The 18,438-nt window shown below is 43.0% G+C and overlaps 1 protein-coding gene across 3 annotated transcripts in view; it reads right to left on the reverse strand.

The window, feature by feature from the left end:
* Positions 1-18,438, reverse strand: part of kalrna (kalirin RhoGEF kinase a) — a 99,217-nt gene that overhangs the window by 60,731 nt on the left and 20,048 nt on the right. For all 3 annotated transcript variants that reach the window (XM_026376048.1, XM_026376047.1, XM_026376046.1), the window contains exons 2-8: positions 6,528-6,602; positions 4,364-4,478; positions 2,488-2,680; positions 1,502-1,675; positions 1,333-1,416; positions 1,024-1,155; positions 74-196 (exon numbers count right to left, since the gene is read on the reverse strand). In XM_026376048.1, the coding sequence (XP_026231833.1) occupies positions 74-196; positions 1,024-1,155; positions 1,333-1,416; positions 1,502-1,675; positions 2,488-2,680; positions 4,364-4,478; positions 6,528-6,602 (896 nt within the window). The remainder of the gene's footprint in view (positions 1-73; positions 197-1,023; positions 1,156-1,332; positions 1,417-1,501; positions 1,676-2,487; positions 2,681-4,363; positions 4,479-6,527; positions 6,603-18,438) is intronic.

Consider the following 18,438-nt stretch of genomic DNA (forward strand, 5'->3'; position numbering starts at 1 on the left):
GACGTTTCACACGTCACAATAAACACATTCTTATCACACCGCCTTGTGATGATCAGGCTCAGGAATTACTCACCTTCTCTGCGTCCTGTTCGAACAAACGGAGCTGGAAGCACTGGTCCAGCTTCAGCTTCCTGACGTGCCACATCTGATGGAGATGCTGCCTCGTGGAGTGGAGCTTATCCAGCAAACTGGCCACCTGACAAAAAGCATATTTTTAACAACTGTTATTGAGTCTTTCTGTCTATTTAACCTGCAAAACCCACAGTCAGAACTTTTTAATTTTTTTTAATTATTACTTAAACAGAATTAAACAAAAAGTAAACAGCTTCTTGTGCCACTTTTCATTTTCCTGTTTTGTTTTGTTAGTCTTTTTAAAATTTAAAAAGCATTCTTCTGTTTCTTATGTACATTGCACCGTATATGTCATGCAAACAACCTGTGCAATGAAACCCACGCTGTTCTTATAAAACGTTCCCTGCGGAGTCCTTCAGCTAACGAGCTAACATGCAGCGATTACTTCACATTAGCTCAATTGAAGGATGACAGTCTTGGCTAGACCAGGAAAAAAATAAGACTATGAACTTGATCATGCATTAGGGTATAGTGTGTTTTAGTGTTCACAGGTCAGAATGATGATGATGATGTCAGATTTTGTTCAATGCATCACTTAGTGAAATCATCAAGATACATCATAGTTGGTCAAAATAACTATATGATGCTGCATCTGGTCATAATACAACTATAATACATTTAACTCCGGTGAGCTCTTTCTTCATTGGCCTTGTCTGCTTCAAAAATGCAATGACGTTTCCCATTTTTGATGAGTGCACTTTTATTAGTGTGTTAATCTGAAAGCAATAATAAATTATTGAAATGGTAGTAATTGGATTATGTTAAAATGATTACTTCTCCCTGCACAGCTTCAGCTTCAGTCCTTTTTCATTATGTTATGGATAATATGATTTGTCAAGATATGTGGCGTCTCATAAAGCAGCCATATTGCCACAGGGGGAGGTAAGTTACCTTCGGTACAAGGCTCTGAAAATCAGCGGAGCCAGAGATGCAGTTCCTCCCTGAAAAACCGTCACTAGATCGGATACATTGGAGCAACCTCTGTCCTTCCCGGTCCAACTCCTCCACTGGAGCCTTCAGCACCTGATGGACAAGAGTCAAAAAGTTGTGTTTATTGGCCTAATACGACTAAAGGTTGTCTGACATGATGAGAAAACTATAACATGTACCACAGAAACAGGCTAGTTTCAGTCCATGTAAATAGAAATGCTACCACACAGTCTGAACTACTAGTATAGTTCTAATATATAGTGACTGCACCTTTTTCTTCAGTTGTGTGTGCTCCTCTATAAACCGACGAGATCCCTCCACGTCTGCAGGAAACTCCTTCTTAGACAGAAGCTCCTGCAACACACAGTTACATTTTTCATCCCAGAATACATCTCTCCGTTGAAGAACCACTTTGTCATTCACCTGTCCAAAGCCCTACCTGCAGGTCCTCCAGTCTGGACAGCAGGTGAACAGCGTTGGACATAAACTCCTCTAGTGAGACTCTGAGCTCCATCCACTCCTCGTGGTTGTAGTCCAGTGAGCCTTCAAAGTCGTCCGTTAGCTGGGAGGGGTCCACTAATTTGGCCAGCCCTTCAACTGACACCATACTGGTCTGGTAGACACAAACAGAAAATCCGAAAATATATATATTATAATATTAAAATATAATATAGAAATATTGAAACACATGTTTTTAGCAGTGACAGAAGATCCTGGTTTGTGCCATATGTTCCAGTAAAATCATGAACAGTAAGAAGATAAATAGAGATAAATACCATCTGTAAACCAGAATTATTTTTATTATTATTATAATAGAGCATACATCTGATCCTGAGGATTACCAGGCTACAATGTCCAGACGTTAAGACCTGGTAATGATCATTAAAAAGTGAAGAAGAGAAACGTCTCCTTCTACATCACTATGTAGGATATTATATATAAAACTGAGTGTGAAAGAGCTCAGAAAATAAATTAATTAGCATTAAAGGTGCTTTGTTTTACAGGATGGCCGCATGTGAGCAAAGAGTGAACTCTAGACTTAAACACTGTTAACACCTACACTGAGAGGTGTTTTCTGGATGGAGACTTCACTCCACTGTGGAGAACACTCTTCTATAAACTGAACCAGCGTAACTGGAGCTTTAAATATTGTGATCGGAGTCATGTGTACCCACTAAACTGAACCTCCACCTGTAAAAGTGAACAATTAGCTCAAATTAGCTAAATCTAAATTTTAAACTGAAGCCTCAGTAGTTCACCTAATGTTAAACTAAGTCTTACATCAAAGTGTGAGCCAACAGGGATTTGCCTTTCAGAAAAACATTAGTCTACACGTTTTATTGCTATTGAATCTGAGGTTCAGCACTGCATGATCATCTCTCAAACTTCACTGGATGCCTAAAGAAATCAAGGACTCCCACTGACCTCAAAGGAGAATTTCGCGCTGCCAAAGTTGGTTTTCTGTTTCTGCCAGAAGTTGTCGGGTTTGATGATGAGCGCCACACAGATCTCAGCTGGGAAGAACTCTTGCAGGGTTTTCAGGAGCGGCTTGATGAGTTCCCACTTAGAGCCACGCATGTCGATGATGACAGTAAAACCACGTTTACACACATCCTCACTGAAACAGAAGAGAGAGACAAAGACCATGAGCAGCTTTTTCAGGAAGGAAAGAAGAAATTCAAGTGAGTCCCCTCATTACTCACCTGTCCCATGGATGCTACATATAAACCTACAACATAGGTACCAGCTCACTAAATAAAACACAGTTAATAGATATAATTTAATCAAAAACCAAATGAAAGAACACGTCTCCTAACATCGCCTCTGTGTATGGTCTTCTCTATTTTCAGATATGTTTTCAGCCACATTCACACATGATACAAAGACACCAGAATGCGTTGCAGATGGTGACTCGGATCTGTTCTTTCTCATACTTTATATGTGGCTTGTGGATTACAGCCTGCAACACTGATATGCAAACAAATACACTAAATGAAGGGGAACGTTTAGATCTACTGCAGCATCAAGTAAAAAAAAAAAACACTAAACAGATACAGATATGTCCTGGTGACCAGAAGCCAGTAAAACGGTGCTGCTGCTGATTGGGGAGTAAAAATACACCGGCCTCACCTCCACATATGCTCTCACAGAGCCTCTATTAATATAAATTCAACAACAGCACATCCATTATAGTCGGCCTCAGGGAAGCACAAACTCCACTGGTCACCATGGAAACAGCAGCTTGATTAGCAGGAGCGACGAGAGGATGGCGGATAGGGACTGAGTGATGATACAGATTTAGGGCTGGTTTGGTCCATTTACATTTGGCTCTCAGGTAAAAGTGTTAACATGCACATAAGTGCAGCTACAAGCACAGAAAATATTTAAAACTCTGTTTGGTCGGCTAATGAAAAGACTCCTTTTTACTTACAAACTCTTTCACATTTAATTTTACTTAGTTTGAAGTTATTTTTTCAATATAAGTTATATTCTTTCGATTATTTTTCATTTTTATATTTTCCACCTCTCAAACTTTTTAGCAGACAACTATTTTCTTAATGTCACAGCATCCTTGAATACATCACTAAGGAGTAATAGGAAATGTTCTGGCTTTTAGCTGCATGGTGCGATGATGATAAAGTGTTTTGGACCAAAATAAAAGTTTACTGAGATCATTTTGTGATAACATAATGCTAAAATATTAAGTATAAGCATTGATGGATACACAATGAGCTCTTTTTTTATTTTTAGCCGGACTTGCTGTCTTCTCTGCTACAGATTACCGGAGGGAAATCTCCTTTTACAAAAATCATCAGTGAAGCCGCTGCTTTGAAGTCACCATTCAAAAGAGGATAACAGTTTTAAGTGATATGGCTTAAACGATGCCCTTTAAATGACATTTATTACAAAGGGACACTGATTCCAATCAGTTTTTTGCTAGACCACCTCTTTCTTGTTCCTCAGACTGTGATAAGGGGCCGTGAGGATAAATGGACTCGAATGAAGTGTGACAGACTTGCTGCTGTCTGCTGCAAACACTGCAGCTTTCATGCTGATGCAAATCAAACGCTGCTCTCCATCTGCTGCTGTGAATGAGAAGAGAGGAGCGTTTGATTCTCCATCATGGACAGCACCAAAGTACTCCACATGCACTCGGAGCCCAGCTTCTTCCTTGTACTGTCTGTTTCAATTAAGTCTAGTTCACAAAATATTATCATCCTGAAGCAACAGTTAATATTAACAATACACATAAGCTGTAAATGTGAGTACACATGCGTGGGTATGACTGTGTTGTGCGTACCTGGGAACAGTAGACAGGTAGGTTACCAGCTTCCTCAGGTCTTCTTGTTTTATTCGGTCATGGTTACTCCTGGCAGGAAAGGTTAGTATTGGTCCTCCTCTTTTATCGCGTCCACCTGTGCACACACACACACACACACACGCACAATGAATTGATCTTATTAAATTTACTGTGTAGTCACGCTAATATAACTTTATAGAACTCTACTGGCGTTTTGAGTTTGTTTTTACAAGGTCATAGTATGCATGAGTAGTACTAGCAGTAGTTGTACCAGCAGTTGTAGCAGCGGCATTAGACCTACAAGTAGTAGTACTTAATATCAGTACTCTACTTAACATCAGTAATAGCAATGAACAGGGGTGGTAGTAGTAGTAGAGAAGAAGTGCTGTGTGCAAGGGGAGCAGCCATAGCAGTAGTAGCCTCAGCAGTACTAGTAGTACTAGTACTTGTAGCTGTAGTAATAGTTGCAGCAGTAATAATCATAGAGGTTTTATCAGTAGTATTAGCAGTAGGTGATAGAAGTAGTTTCATCAGAAGTACTAGTATTTTATAGTTATACCGTACTAATGGTTTAGCACTGTCACATGCAAGTTCCCCATAAATAACATTAACAATACAATTAAAATAAAAACAAAATACTGACCACAAAATCAATGAGATTCACATTAAAGAACTCGTGTTACAGAGCAGACGTTACTCTACACTGAGACCACATCACTCCATTAGCACCAAGCAGACCGTATCGCTGTTAATCTGCACATTACGTTACTCTAATAGCTTTAATATCTCTGTATCTGTAACAGAACTCCCATCACAGCCACATCGGCCAGTAAACACACTTCCCGAAGCATCCAAACTCTCTCTCTCTCCCGTTCTGTGATAAATTATGTGAGTAGAGATGTTTTGGTTAGATTAATGTAAGAAACACAAACCACACTGTTTATGAAACTGCTACTCAGACGTGGAAAATCCGTCTGTGTGTGTGCATTCGAGTGTGTGATTTGGGAGGGAGTACGTTACTCTAATCTAAAGACTAATCTTGCTGACAGATTATTGTTGGCACTCGGTCGTCTACTAGCCCTCTCTCTCCCTTCCATTCACACTGGCTCTCTACCACTACTACCAGTATTTAACTCTAGTACTATAGTGGTAACATTTAATGTAATTAGAGAAACATTAACCTCCAATAACACAGGACAAGCCTGTGGTGCAAAATAGTAAATATATAATTTAACAGTTTATAATCTTGTACCATGTATTGGTATTTTTTTTGTATTCCCATTTAGATTTAATAAACATATAAACATAAACATTTTCTAAAAACATTTTCTGACTGCAGTTTGTGATTTCTACTCTTCTAGACACAATTAAAATGAATGTTTTCCTGTTTTACTAAACTCTTTAGTGATTATTTCTGTTATTTCATTAATAGAAATTCATCTTTTGAACTATAAAATGCCAAAGATAATGAAATATGCTTGTAATAATTTCCATTTCAATATTCTTCTGCAAATTTTACCATTATACAAAATGTTTTTGTTTGTTTTGTTTATTTACTACTTTGAGTCCACAGACACAGATCAACTTCATGACCACATACTGTGAATGGGTTGTAGTCTGTGTCTTCGTGAGTTTACTTCGATCTGTGTTTACACACGGCCTAGAAAACAAGTTTGATTTGATAAAATTCTTGTGGGGGAGAACTGCTCAGTTAACGTTCAAGTTGATGGGATGTTGCAGCTTGTTTGTTCTTACTTAAAATATATCACAAGGCCGTGTGTTTGCGAGTGTGACGGCCTGAGGAGTGAACATCTCCTCTGCTTGTTTTGGCAGCCAGTGATCTGAGACGCCGGCCACGGTGCAGAGGTCCACATAAGTCATGTTTGGGTGTGAAGGGGCTGTGATGATTTTTCCGGCCTGTTTCCGGACTGAGGAGCTGTGCAGGTCCTGCAGTTTTGCATGTGCTCAGCACCAAATTGTCCCAATCTTCAACCTCCCATTCATATGCAGACTTGTCACTGTCTTGCATTTTTATTTTAGAAAAACCATTAGAAGAGAAGCTGAATGACAGAGAGCACTAGTGGCCCAGGTGTGACGTCATGATTCCTGTGTTGAACCCAAGGTTTCATGATTTAATTAACATTTAACACTGGCTGAAACTCACCTGACACGAAGGCGACTTTCTCCTTTAACACAGGGAGAACTTCAGATGCCTTGACACCGTCGCTCCTGAAGGACCCTGGAGAAAGTCAGAGAGACAGGATCAGTGAGACAGGGGAGCTTTGAGCTTTCAGCAATAATCCCATTATCAGATTAACATTCCTTTGAAAAGGAAACACACCCACACACAGAAATCTAGCCTTTTTTCTTATTTTGTCTTTACTTTATAGTATATTACTGTCACTGGTAAAGTCACATTTAGCAGGTTTTCTAACAGTATACAGTCAATCAGGAACCATTTCATTGTTTGTGATATTCCTATCCTTATGAGTTCAGTCCCCTGCTCTTGTTCTCCTTCTCTCCCTCTCAGTTCATCTGGTCATCCGTCTGTCATGTTACGAAATCTCTCTCTCTCTCATTTGCATCACTGCTCTCTCTATCCCCTCACCTCTCTCCCTGTCTTAGCAGAAAACAAGCCCAAATGTCCACGTCCTGCTGTGTGTATGTGCATGTGATGCACTGTCCTGGCTGCAAAACACTCGCGCACACACACAAACACACCCACAAATTCCAAGAACATTTCTGTGTGAGAACGCTAAATCAGCAAAATCTATCTCAGGACATAAAGAGAGAAAGTCGGAGAGACACCAGTTCTGACTGAATGTTCGCCTCTATGGTCAAAGTCAAGTCCATCTTTCAGTATTGTACATATTTAAAATTTCAAATGCATCTTGACTGATTTGATTCCAGACTAACAGTGTTTACAGGGATCATATCATTGTTTTCATGAGCTGATAAGATTAAGAGTATTTGTTGTCTAAAGGCCAGAGGAGCTGTTGCACTAATCATATAATGTGTACGTGTCTTGTAAATAAATAAAGATGAACAAATTATTATAAATTAAGCTGAATATGACCACTTTCACCTGTGAATGAGCGCAGATCAGATCGTTCAACCACATTGATTTCACATTAATTTTTGACACATGACCAATCAGAGCTGTCCACAAGTCAGCAACCGACCAGTTAGTCACAATCATTAATGCCACTAATGATCTAATTGATCAGTTGTATGTTGGCTCATGTAACAGCATTGATTTAAGACTGGTGGTTTGACAGATAGCACAGAGACAGGCTGTATCCATTCTAGTGTTTTTGAAGGTCTCAGTGCATAATTCATGTGACGTGCCCTCACTGGCCAAACAGCCAAAATCAAATCTGTAGAAATGTATTTGTCAGTGCTGCAATATCTTAGTTCAGCAGCACAGATCCCTCAAATCAATCTGCAACAGTACTGCATTATTAAACAGAGGTAGTGACTTTGACGTTACAAGAATCTACTGATGATGATGATATTTTACTGTAAGGAAAAGAATGAAAAAAACACACACGCCTGAAATAATGGATTAAACATGTTAAACCACTGCTTTAAAAAGACCCAATGTAGAGTAGATGCTGCAGTGTAGTGTTACAAAGACACATTTCCTCTACTTTTACCATCACGCTATCTGCACTGCTTCCAGGCTTCTTAGTAAAGGTACAATACTTCTGCATCCAAATGTCCAGTATACTACAAACAAGAGCAGGTGTAATGTGTCCAAGCACAATGTGTTAACATTGAAAAAAGTTTGGTTCTGTGCTCTCATTTCTCATCCTGATGTGTTTGATATTTTGTGAAAACCCATTTTCCTGAAGTCTGGAGTGAGGAAATGTCATGCAAGTCTTACATTCATTTGCATTTTTATTGGTTTCCTACAACAACATTTGCATAAATGATTAAAATTGGCTATCTGTTATAATGAACATAAATGTTGTACCAACACAGCAGACATCGCAAACACAGATGCAGATGTTTTCATACCAAACAGCTCAGTACTGATGCAGGAAACCAAATCTGTGAGACAATAGGTTTGCTCTCTGATTTAAATGAAACCAGATCAGGTTGGTAGAATTGAACCCTGCACACGTCAAGGAACACGGATATTGAATATCTTGGATGGCAGATCTGCACACATGAGCAGTATGTTCCATTTCAACACAGACTTCCACAGCATCACAATAAGCTCTGCTGCAATTAGAAACAATCCGATGACTATTCACTTTGACTGATCGCGTTAAAGTGTACAAATGACAACAAGCTGTGTCAGCGAGCCTGTGGTTTCTTCTGATTCCACAGCGTTCCCCCATGATGGAGACACAGCTGGCTGGTCGGACACTGGAGCTGTAGCTGTATGTCTTCATATCAAAATCTAAATGATTGAATAGAAAAACAGTTTGTGTTCCAGGAAATGAAGGAAAGAAAAGGGAGAAGAGCTCATCTGCAGCCAACGTCCACAGCTTTTTGTCCAAAAGCGTAAAACATACAGCAGAGGAAGCTCGACTGCGTGATTGGACGAGTGAGTGGGTGAGCCTCGTTTGTCCATTACTGTTGACAGGAAACAGCTTTTGTCATTTCAACACACAGGAAGCTGTCAGTCTTGTGTCTGAACACACACACACACACACACACACACACACACACACACACACACACACACACACACACACACACACACACACACACACAGTTCATTTCAGTTTATGATAATAATGCAAAAACTGCAATACGATATGTGAGATCATGAAGGTGATAACTTTCAGTTTTGCTGGTCTTAATTCAACTTTATGATTGTTTTGGAAGCTGCAGGTTGAGGAGGAGTTTTCTGAGATGGTTCAAACAATCTGCCTGCAAAGATCATTCGACTAATCGTTTAGTCTCATATGACAGTTGAGCTGTCTAATCAACAATGAAAACTAACCTTATTGAAACCGTCAGATAATTAAGATCATGCTGACAACGAAACCAGAATGATTATAGTTTAGCTGTTAAAATACTTACACTGGAATCAATATAATTTTGAATTATTTATCTTTCTTTCTCTGTAACAGTTGTTTCTTATCAGCAAAAAGGAGAGAGAACGACAGAGAGGATTATGCAAATCGTGTCAACAGTCCCACAAGGGTAGAAAACAGAGAGAGAAACATAGAAGGACACTGCATTGACTTTCATCAAATTCGTGAGTCATTTGTACACAAACCTTAAATATCACCACTGTAACTACAACTTGAACCTTAACCTTAACAAGACTGGTTTAAATTGAAGGGACCAGGTTTGTCCCTGGATGGAGGAGAGTCCAGTGTGACTTTGTAAAGTGCAAACACACTCACTCTCCTCAGTGACGAGAGATGACGATGACATCCTGGTCCTCAGTATCGGTTCTAAAGGGTGGCACAACACACAACATCATACACTTGCAGCTATAACATAATGCACATAAATGCAGCTTCTATTGTTAGAACTCTTCACTTCTGGAATATTCTTCATAATAAATGTGTTGTAGGTTAAAAGCTGCACTGGGCCTGTGTTTCTATAACAGCTGCTGCTGTATGGTCTGCATCCGCTCACAATTCTCCTGATAGTTACACTAGTCTCATTTTTCATACTTGACACCAACACGTTTCCTATCCCTATACAGTACTTTCTCATTCGACGCAGAAGCCGATGTAGTGGTTCAAAGTTTCAATCAAAGACACTGATTTAAAGGTGTCACCACCTGTAATTCTGTCTCACTCTCATCTACATGTGTCACTATTTTTGCATTAGGATTCTTATTCATAGTCCTGTTGGTAAAGATCCAAAAGAAGATTATGGATTACTGAACGAAGAGGACACACAGAGCTATCCTCAAAGAGTCGAATGACTAACGAAAGACAAAACGGCAAAAAGTTGGAAAAATATACAAAGGAAACCAAAGCAAAGCACAACACGATCATAAGAAAAGAAAAAAATGACGAGTGAGACACAAAGAATGAACCAAAATGGACATACAGTATAATAACTGCAATCAACATGACTCCGTCATCTGTAGTCAGTTTGTGTGTCTCTCAGTCTGGGGGCGCTACGTACAGTAGAAGTGGGGGGGGGCTTTTTACCTAGGGGACCCATTTTCTCATCATGTGTTTATTTGCACCGGCCCTGTTTGAATCGCTGAGAATAAAATATGTTGGTTTCAGTCGAAGCAGCAGGTGTTCACAGGTGGCTCAGTTCATCCACTGAATCTGTCTTTAAATCACGTTTCTGTGTTTTTAACTTCATCAAAAACAATAAACAATAAATTGAAATAAGACCCACGTGTCACCTCTGCAAGGGAAACTGAAAGAGCTGTTGTCTCCCTCCGTGGTCGAAGCATCCAAACATCTTTTAAAGATTTCCAACTACATCCAGTTTGACTTAGATCAACTTTAAAAGGCATGTTTTGTTCTTATTTTTGGCTCGTCTCTCCCCACGCTCTCCTTCTCTTTCTCATACACACACACACACACACACACACACACACACACACACACACACACACACACACACACACACACACACACACACACACACACACACACCCCTTTGATCCAGCATGTGTTTTGTTCATCAGACATATCCGCCACACATACACACACGCAGTATACAATGTGTGTGTTGTACAGTAGCAGTGATTACAGCAGCATATGGCTGTTTAACACACGAGAGTAAATAACTCGGGGGCACTGAATTGACTTGACACATGCTCATAGAGCGAGCGGGAAGACTGATCTCAGAGGCAAAGAAGTCGTGTCCTGACACAGTTAAACTTGGAAGGTTTAACTGTCTTCATATTTGATGCCACGCTCCCCTCGAACACAACAATTTACCTTCAGCGTGTGTGTGTGTGTGTGCACTAAAGCTGACATCATCCAGAAACCACACAAACATCTGCTAGCCATTGGTCCACTGAAAGAAGACTTCACTGTGCATGTGTGTGTTTTGTTTTTGTGTGTTGAGTGAACTCTCCACCATCCGTACAACAGAGAGATTTAATTCAGCAAGCAATTATCAGACCAAGTCTGTTCCAGCAACAGCACCGAAGCCAGAGCTGTGAGCGACGGCACTGACATCAGCAGAGCGCGTAAGAAATCACTGTTAATTCAATAATTATTGTCAGAATTCGAAAATTGTTTTGAATTGAGGTTCGGTAGATCAGTCGTCCCGTACAGATTCAGGATCAGCCGGTCGTGATATTGATCTAACTGCTCACAGAGTTCGTTAACTATATGACAACAGAAGTCATACGACAAAGTGCAGCTTTGCACAGCCACAGTCGAGACACTCACAACCACAAATAGTCCAGTTTTCCATAACCTGTGGTAATTACTGTGCAACAAGCTACAGAACTATTCTATATCATCAGTCAAATGTATTTTATGGGATTTTTACTGATTGTACTTAGAGGAAAATTTACATTTACATAACAACTTCCTGATCCACAAAGAAACTATCACCTGGTTTAGTAACTGATTGTTAAAACTGAAAACATTGAGAACTTTACTACATTTTTGCATTTTGCAGCAAATGTAATCACATAATTATTGTGTTCTGATGAAACATTGTTTTATGAATTAGGTGCTGCATTTATTAACAGAAAGCAAGTAGCAAGGAGGTGTTTGAGAGTCTCATGTGTGGTTAGGTTTAGGTAAAAGTGTTACGAACTGACTAACGGGACGAACGAGTAAAAACAAAAAGATACATTTATTAACAAAAGAAGGGCAGGGGACACAGGAAACTACACAAACCAACAAAGTATCAAATGAAAGAGACCCAAAAACGCTGTAACAACATACAAACAAAACCATAACCCAACATACAAAGTAACAACTGAAACTACACACTAATGTGGACCAAACTAACGGACAAAGCAGATGTACAAAGTAACAAACTAAAATCACTGCAGGAGGCAGGATAGACGGAAACAAACGTACAAAACTAACAGGACAAAGTAACAACAAAAAATACACTGCAAAAGGCAGGCCAAACAATTCAAACTAACAAACAAAACAGAGGTTCCTGATGGACAAACGAACGAACGAACAAACTGACCAGAATTGTGGAGCATGAATGAATACGCAGAAGTGAGTGAGCATGAAAGTCAATGTGTGAGCGTGAAAGTCAATGTGCGAGCGAGTGGAAGTGACAAACCAGCCCCGAACTGAGGACTGAGGGGTGCTTTTAAAATGGAGGGAGTAACAGGTGCATCGAATGAGTCAATTAGTCCAGCAGTGAGTGGAGGGCGGAAAGTGGAGGAAGTCCATATATGGTGCGAGACAGGAGGGTGAGACCAGAACAAAACAAAACCAAAGCCGCAGACAGGGGCAGAGGGAGGAACTGTAACAGAACCCCCCCGGCAAGGGGCGGATCCCAGACGGCCCCAAGCAAACCAGGACGGGCGGGGGGAGGGAGGCCCGGAGGAGGGCCCGAAACACCAGACCGGGCGGGCGGAGGGAGGCCCGGAGGAGGGACCGGGCGCAGCAGACCAGGAGTGCCTCCGGCGGACGGCCAGGAGGCGGCAGACGGACCAGGAGTGCCTCCGGCGGACGGCCAGGAGGCGGCAGACGGACCAGGAGTGCCTCCGGCGGACGGCCAGGAGGCGGCAGACGGACCAGGAGTGCCTCCGGCGGACGGCCAGGAGGCGGCAGACGGACCAGGAGTGCCTCCGGCGGACGGCCAGGAGGCGGCAGACGGACCAGGAGTGCCTCCGGCGGACGGCCAGGAGGCGGCAGACGGACCAGGAGTGCCTCCGGCGGACGGCCAGGAGGCGGCAGACGGACCAAGAGTGCCTCCGGCGGACGGCCAGGAGGCGGCAAACAGGACCGGAGAGGCGACGAACCAGAAGACAGAGCCTCGGGCGGACGGCCGGGAGGCGACGAACCAGAAGACAGAGCCTCGGGCGGACGGCCGGGAGGCGACGAACCAGAAGACAGAGCCCCGGGCGGACGGCCGGGAGGCGACGAACCAGAAGACAGAGCCTCGGGCGGACGGCCGGGAGGCGACGAACCAGAAGACAGAACCTGAGACCCTTGAGCCGGCTGGAGAACCGGGGACCGGAAAGCCAGTCGGAGAGCAGGCCGAGGACCCCCAGGCCGGGGGCCAGGATACGACCCACGGGGCAGGAGACCCGCAGGCGGACTGCCGGATGGCGAGCAGTGAGCCAGGGAACAGCAAGACGGCTGAGGACTCCCAGGCGGACTGCCCAGCAGCGACGAACAAGGCTGGAGAGCCCCGGGCGGACTGCCCGGCGGCGACGAACTTTGAGCCAGCTGGAGCTGAGGGGCCAGAACAGGACCACAGTTCTCAGGGGCCCCCCAAGGAGACAGGAGCAGGGTGGTGGTGTCCTCATTGTCATCCCACCACATCTCCTGGGGTGACAAACAAAGTTCAAAGTCAAGAGACGGCGACGACGGCGACCTCTGCGTCGACCCGTCCGGAGACTGAAGAGACGGCGACGACGGCGACCTCTGCGTCGACCCGTCCGGAGACTGAAGAGACGGCGACGACGGCGACCTCTGCGTCGACCCGTCCGGAGACTGAAGAGACGGCGACGACGGCGACCTCTGCGTCGACCCGTCCGGAGACTGAAGAGACGGCGACGACGGCGGCCTGTGCGTCGACCCGCCTGGGAACCCGGCGGCTGCAGGGACCGGAGCAGCAGCTGACACCAGAGCAGCGGTGACTGCAGCAATCAAGGTGGCTGCAACTGCGGCGACAGCTGAAGGACCAGGAACAGAAGCCAGATCCGTGACAGGGACAGGAGCCGGATCCGTGACAGGGACAGGAGCCGGATCCGTGACAGGAACAGGAGCCGGATCCGTGACAGGAACAGGAGCCGAGACCAAAGCAGCCTGGGCTGCAGGACCGACAAAAACGGCATCGGCTGCCGGACTAACACACACGGCATCGGCTGCCGGACTAACACACACGGCATCGGCTGCCGGACTAACACACACGGCATCGGCTGCCGGACTAACACACACGGCATCGGCTGCCGGACTAACACACACGGCATCGGCTGCCGGACTAACACACACGGCAGGGGCTACGGGACTAACAAAAGCAGCAGTAGCTGCAGGACTAACAAGAACAGCTTCGGCTGCGGGACCAACAAGAACAGCTTCGGCTGCACGACTAACTAAAGCAGCATTAGCTGCAGAACCAACTAAAGCAGCATCAGCTGCAGGACCAACTAAAGCAGCAGTAGCTGCAGGACCAACTAAAGCAGCAGTAGCTGCAGGACCAACTAAAGCAGCAGTAGCTGCAGGACCAACTAAAGCAGCAGTAGCTGCAGGACCAACTAAAGCAGCAGTAGCTGCAGGACTAACAAAAGCAGCTTCGGCTGCAGAACCAACAGAAGCAGCATGGGTAGCTGCAGAGCCAACAGAAGCAGCACTAGCTGCAGGACTAACAAAAACCGGGGACCGGGGAGTACTGGAGGAGGAAAGCAAGGGGGGCTGACCGGGTGAAGAAGCTACAAAAAACTTCTTCTTACAGGACCTTAGAGCGGCCATCACTGCGTCCTTGAGGTCCTGAAACTCAGTATATGTCATCAGGTAGCCTTTTTTGACCAAGGTCTTGATGGCAACAGAAAAAATGGCCTCAAAACCCTCCACGGTCTCAATGGAGTCTAGCCACGCTACCAAATGCTCTGTGCTGCAGAGTAAATCCAAATACTCCTCCTCAAGTATCTCTGCCAGGCCCCCATAACAAAAAAAACTAGGACAGGGGGGGAGCGGGAAGCGACCAGTGGTGGAATGTGGTGATTCCATGGTTGCTGACATGGCTGGTTTGTTCTGTTACGAACAGACTAACGGGACCAACGAGTAAGAACAAAAAGATACATTTATTAACAAAAGAAGGGCAGGGGACACAGGAAACTACACAAACCAACAAAGTATCAAATTAAAGAGACCCAAAAACGCTGTAACAACATACAAACAAAACCATAACCCAACATACAAAGTAACAACTGAAACTACACACTAATGTGGACCAAACTAACGGACAAAGCAGATGAACAAAGTAACAAACTAAAATCACTGCAGGAGGCAGGATAGACGGAAACAAACGTACAAAACTAACAGGACAAAGTAACAACAAAAAATACACTGCAAAAGGCAGGCCAAACAATTCAAACTAACAAACAAAACAGAGGTTCCTGATGGACAAACGAACGAACGAACAAACTGACCAGAATTGTGGAGCATGAATGAATACGCAGAAGTGAGTGAGCATGAAAGTCAATGTGTGAGCGTGAAAGTCAATGTGCGAGCGAGTGGAAGTGACAAACCAGCCCCGAACTGAGGACTGAGGGGTGCTTTTAAAATGGAGGGAGTAACAGGTGCATCGAATGAGTCAATTAGTCCAGCAGTGAGTGGAGGGCGGAAAGTGGAGGAAGTCCATATATGGTGCGAGACAGGAGGGTGAGACCAGAACAAAACAAAACCAAAGCCGCAGACAGGGGCAGAGGGAGGAACTGTAACAAAAAGGTTATTATTAAAGAAAGTAACATGGTTTGAAAATAACAACTTACCAGTTGACAGCCCCCAGGCTTTCCCTAACCCTAACTAAGTGCTGTGAGGGCCTGAACCAACTATGACACAGTTTAAAAATGCTGTGGTCACAAAAATGGATGTGAAAAGGTTGAAAACACCGAGCATCTTTGAAGAAAGGTTTGTCAAGTGTATCCTGTTTTTCAATCCTCCAGATTAAGCAGGAAACTGTTAACTTTACTTGTGATTCTAAAGCGTTTTGTTAGAATAAAACGCTCTGTGAATAAACTTCTAACAACCATGAATGAATGAATGACTTCTCTGAAAAACCTTTTTCTCTGTGTGACCTCATTTACATGCTAGCAAGGTCGAAAGTAATGAATTCAAATTAAGGATGCTTCAGTCAACACATAGAGCAAAGCACGCTGGGAGTCAGGGAAGGTCACAGCCCGAAAACTCTGCTATATCAGACTTTATTCACTTATGAGGGAAAAGTCTGCACTGACACCAAGCAGAGCCACGTACAAAGGTGCACAGAGCTACAGGGGCACCAGTGTGGGGCACCAGTGTGGGGCAGCCGCCCCCCCCCCCCCACGCCCCCCACTGTAGGATTTCACCCTAATTAGACAATATGTCCATTCGCTGTTCAAAACAATGGAACAAGCAAAATAGAGAAACTCAGTAAAGGCTGTGGAACATCATTGTTCTCAGTTTAATTAAAGCTTCACACATCATCAAACACTGTTTCAATACTGTAGTAATTACTGAACGTGTGTTTGTGTTTCATGTTAAATTGTTCTGTCTGAAACTTTAAGGTTAAATACATTTTAAAATAACATTAATAACAATAAAATAATAATGTTGCTGCTATGATACCGAACAAAATGTTTAATCAACACTATTCTGCTGCTGAAACATAAAATCTAGATGAAACAAAGAATGTTCCTCTCTGATGGAGAAAGAGATGCTATATCTGCTGTGCTGCCAACAAAACCCTGTTATTGTGTTTGTTCTGTGGGTTATTATCCTCCTGTCTGTCCTCGACTGACTGTCTGATTCAGATCATGTAGAACAATGATAAAAATCTACCTAAAGATGAAGACGGGTGCATACTGCAGCATGATGTTTCATCCAGAGATATGAGCTTCAATAACTGCAGAGCTATACTAAAAGAGAGTTTATGTGTTTTTAGCCGATCACACACACACACACACACACACACACACACACACACACACACACACACAGAGGTTTTCAGAGAAGGTTTCTGTTTTTCATGTGGTGCTGGGAATGAATGTTCCCATATCTGTAGATAAACTGCATCTTATTTGTTTGATGCATCTTTTCAACTGGTTGCTCAACGTTGGTCTAGTTCTAAAATAAGTGTTTACTAAGTGTAAATTTACATACGACCAAATGAAAGCAAACTGCACCACATGAAATACTTATGTAGCGTGTTATGTAGTGAAAAACTGTACACAGAGGTGTGTGAAAGTTTGTGAACCGTTTGGAATTTTCTGCATTTCTGCATTGATGTGACCTGAAACACGACCAGATACTCACAGAAGTCATAAAACTAGATAAACGGAATAAAACCTAAAAACTGAAATAATTATACTTACAAGATGAGTTGTTTCTGCTCACCAGGCTGAAAAAAAGGTTTCGACTCCACCAGTCGACTGTCAGGCAGATCATGAACACATGGAGAACATTCAACACCACTGTTACCCTCTCCAGGAGTGGTTGACCAACAAAGATCACACACAAGGCCTCAATGAATACATCATCAGGGCAACACTCTGCAAGAGGCAGAGCTGCAAAGAGGAAGTCACTGTTCTCCAAACACACAAATATGTAAGACTGGATTAATAAATGAATAAATAAATAAATGAGACTTACAGTACACATATCATAGATGTAGTCAATATTTGGAATAGTTTTAATAACAAAAAATTAAACCTGACATTGTAAATCAGATGTTTGTAATGTGTTAGTAATCAATAGATAAGAAGGGACGTTATTATTATTACTATAGACTACAGATGTAGGAATAACTGTGCAATTCAACCCTGCAACACAATATAAACCTCAGCTCACACATTTCACATGAGCCAAACACTTGGCTATAAATATAAATATTTATATATGTAAAAAGCAAAGAAAACCCTTGTGTGTGTACAGTGTGCTTGTTATAGCACAGTCACACCGTCACAATCTGCTAGGTGTGTGTGATTCGTTTTATCTATATGTCTATTCTTATGACAAACAGGGGTAAGGTCACAATACGCTCGGCCGCTCACACACAGAAACACACGCAGAGCGACATAGCTGGTGTTTCCAGACATGTAGATGTTAAAGGTCTACATGCAGTCCTGCTGGAACCATTAACACCGCTGCCCCCAACTACAGCACACAGGAGCCAAACGATGACCCAACCTCACAGGAAGCTGCTGGCATCACTGAAATGTACCCATAATGCAGTGGGAGTGAGATAAGCAGTCATAGGCTTCCAGTTTGATGTTCTGTTCA

This window comes from Anabas testudineus, chromosome 21 (genome assembly GCF_900324465.2).
Source record: "Anabas testudineus chromosome 21, fAnaTes1.2, whole genome shotgun sequence".
Classification (NCBI taxonomy): domain Eukaryota; kingdom Metazoa; phylum Chordata; class Actinopteri; order Anabantiformes; family Anabantidae; genus Anabas; species Anabas testudineus.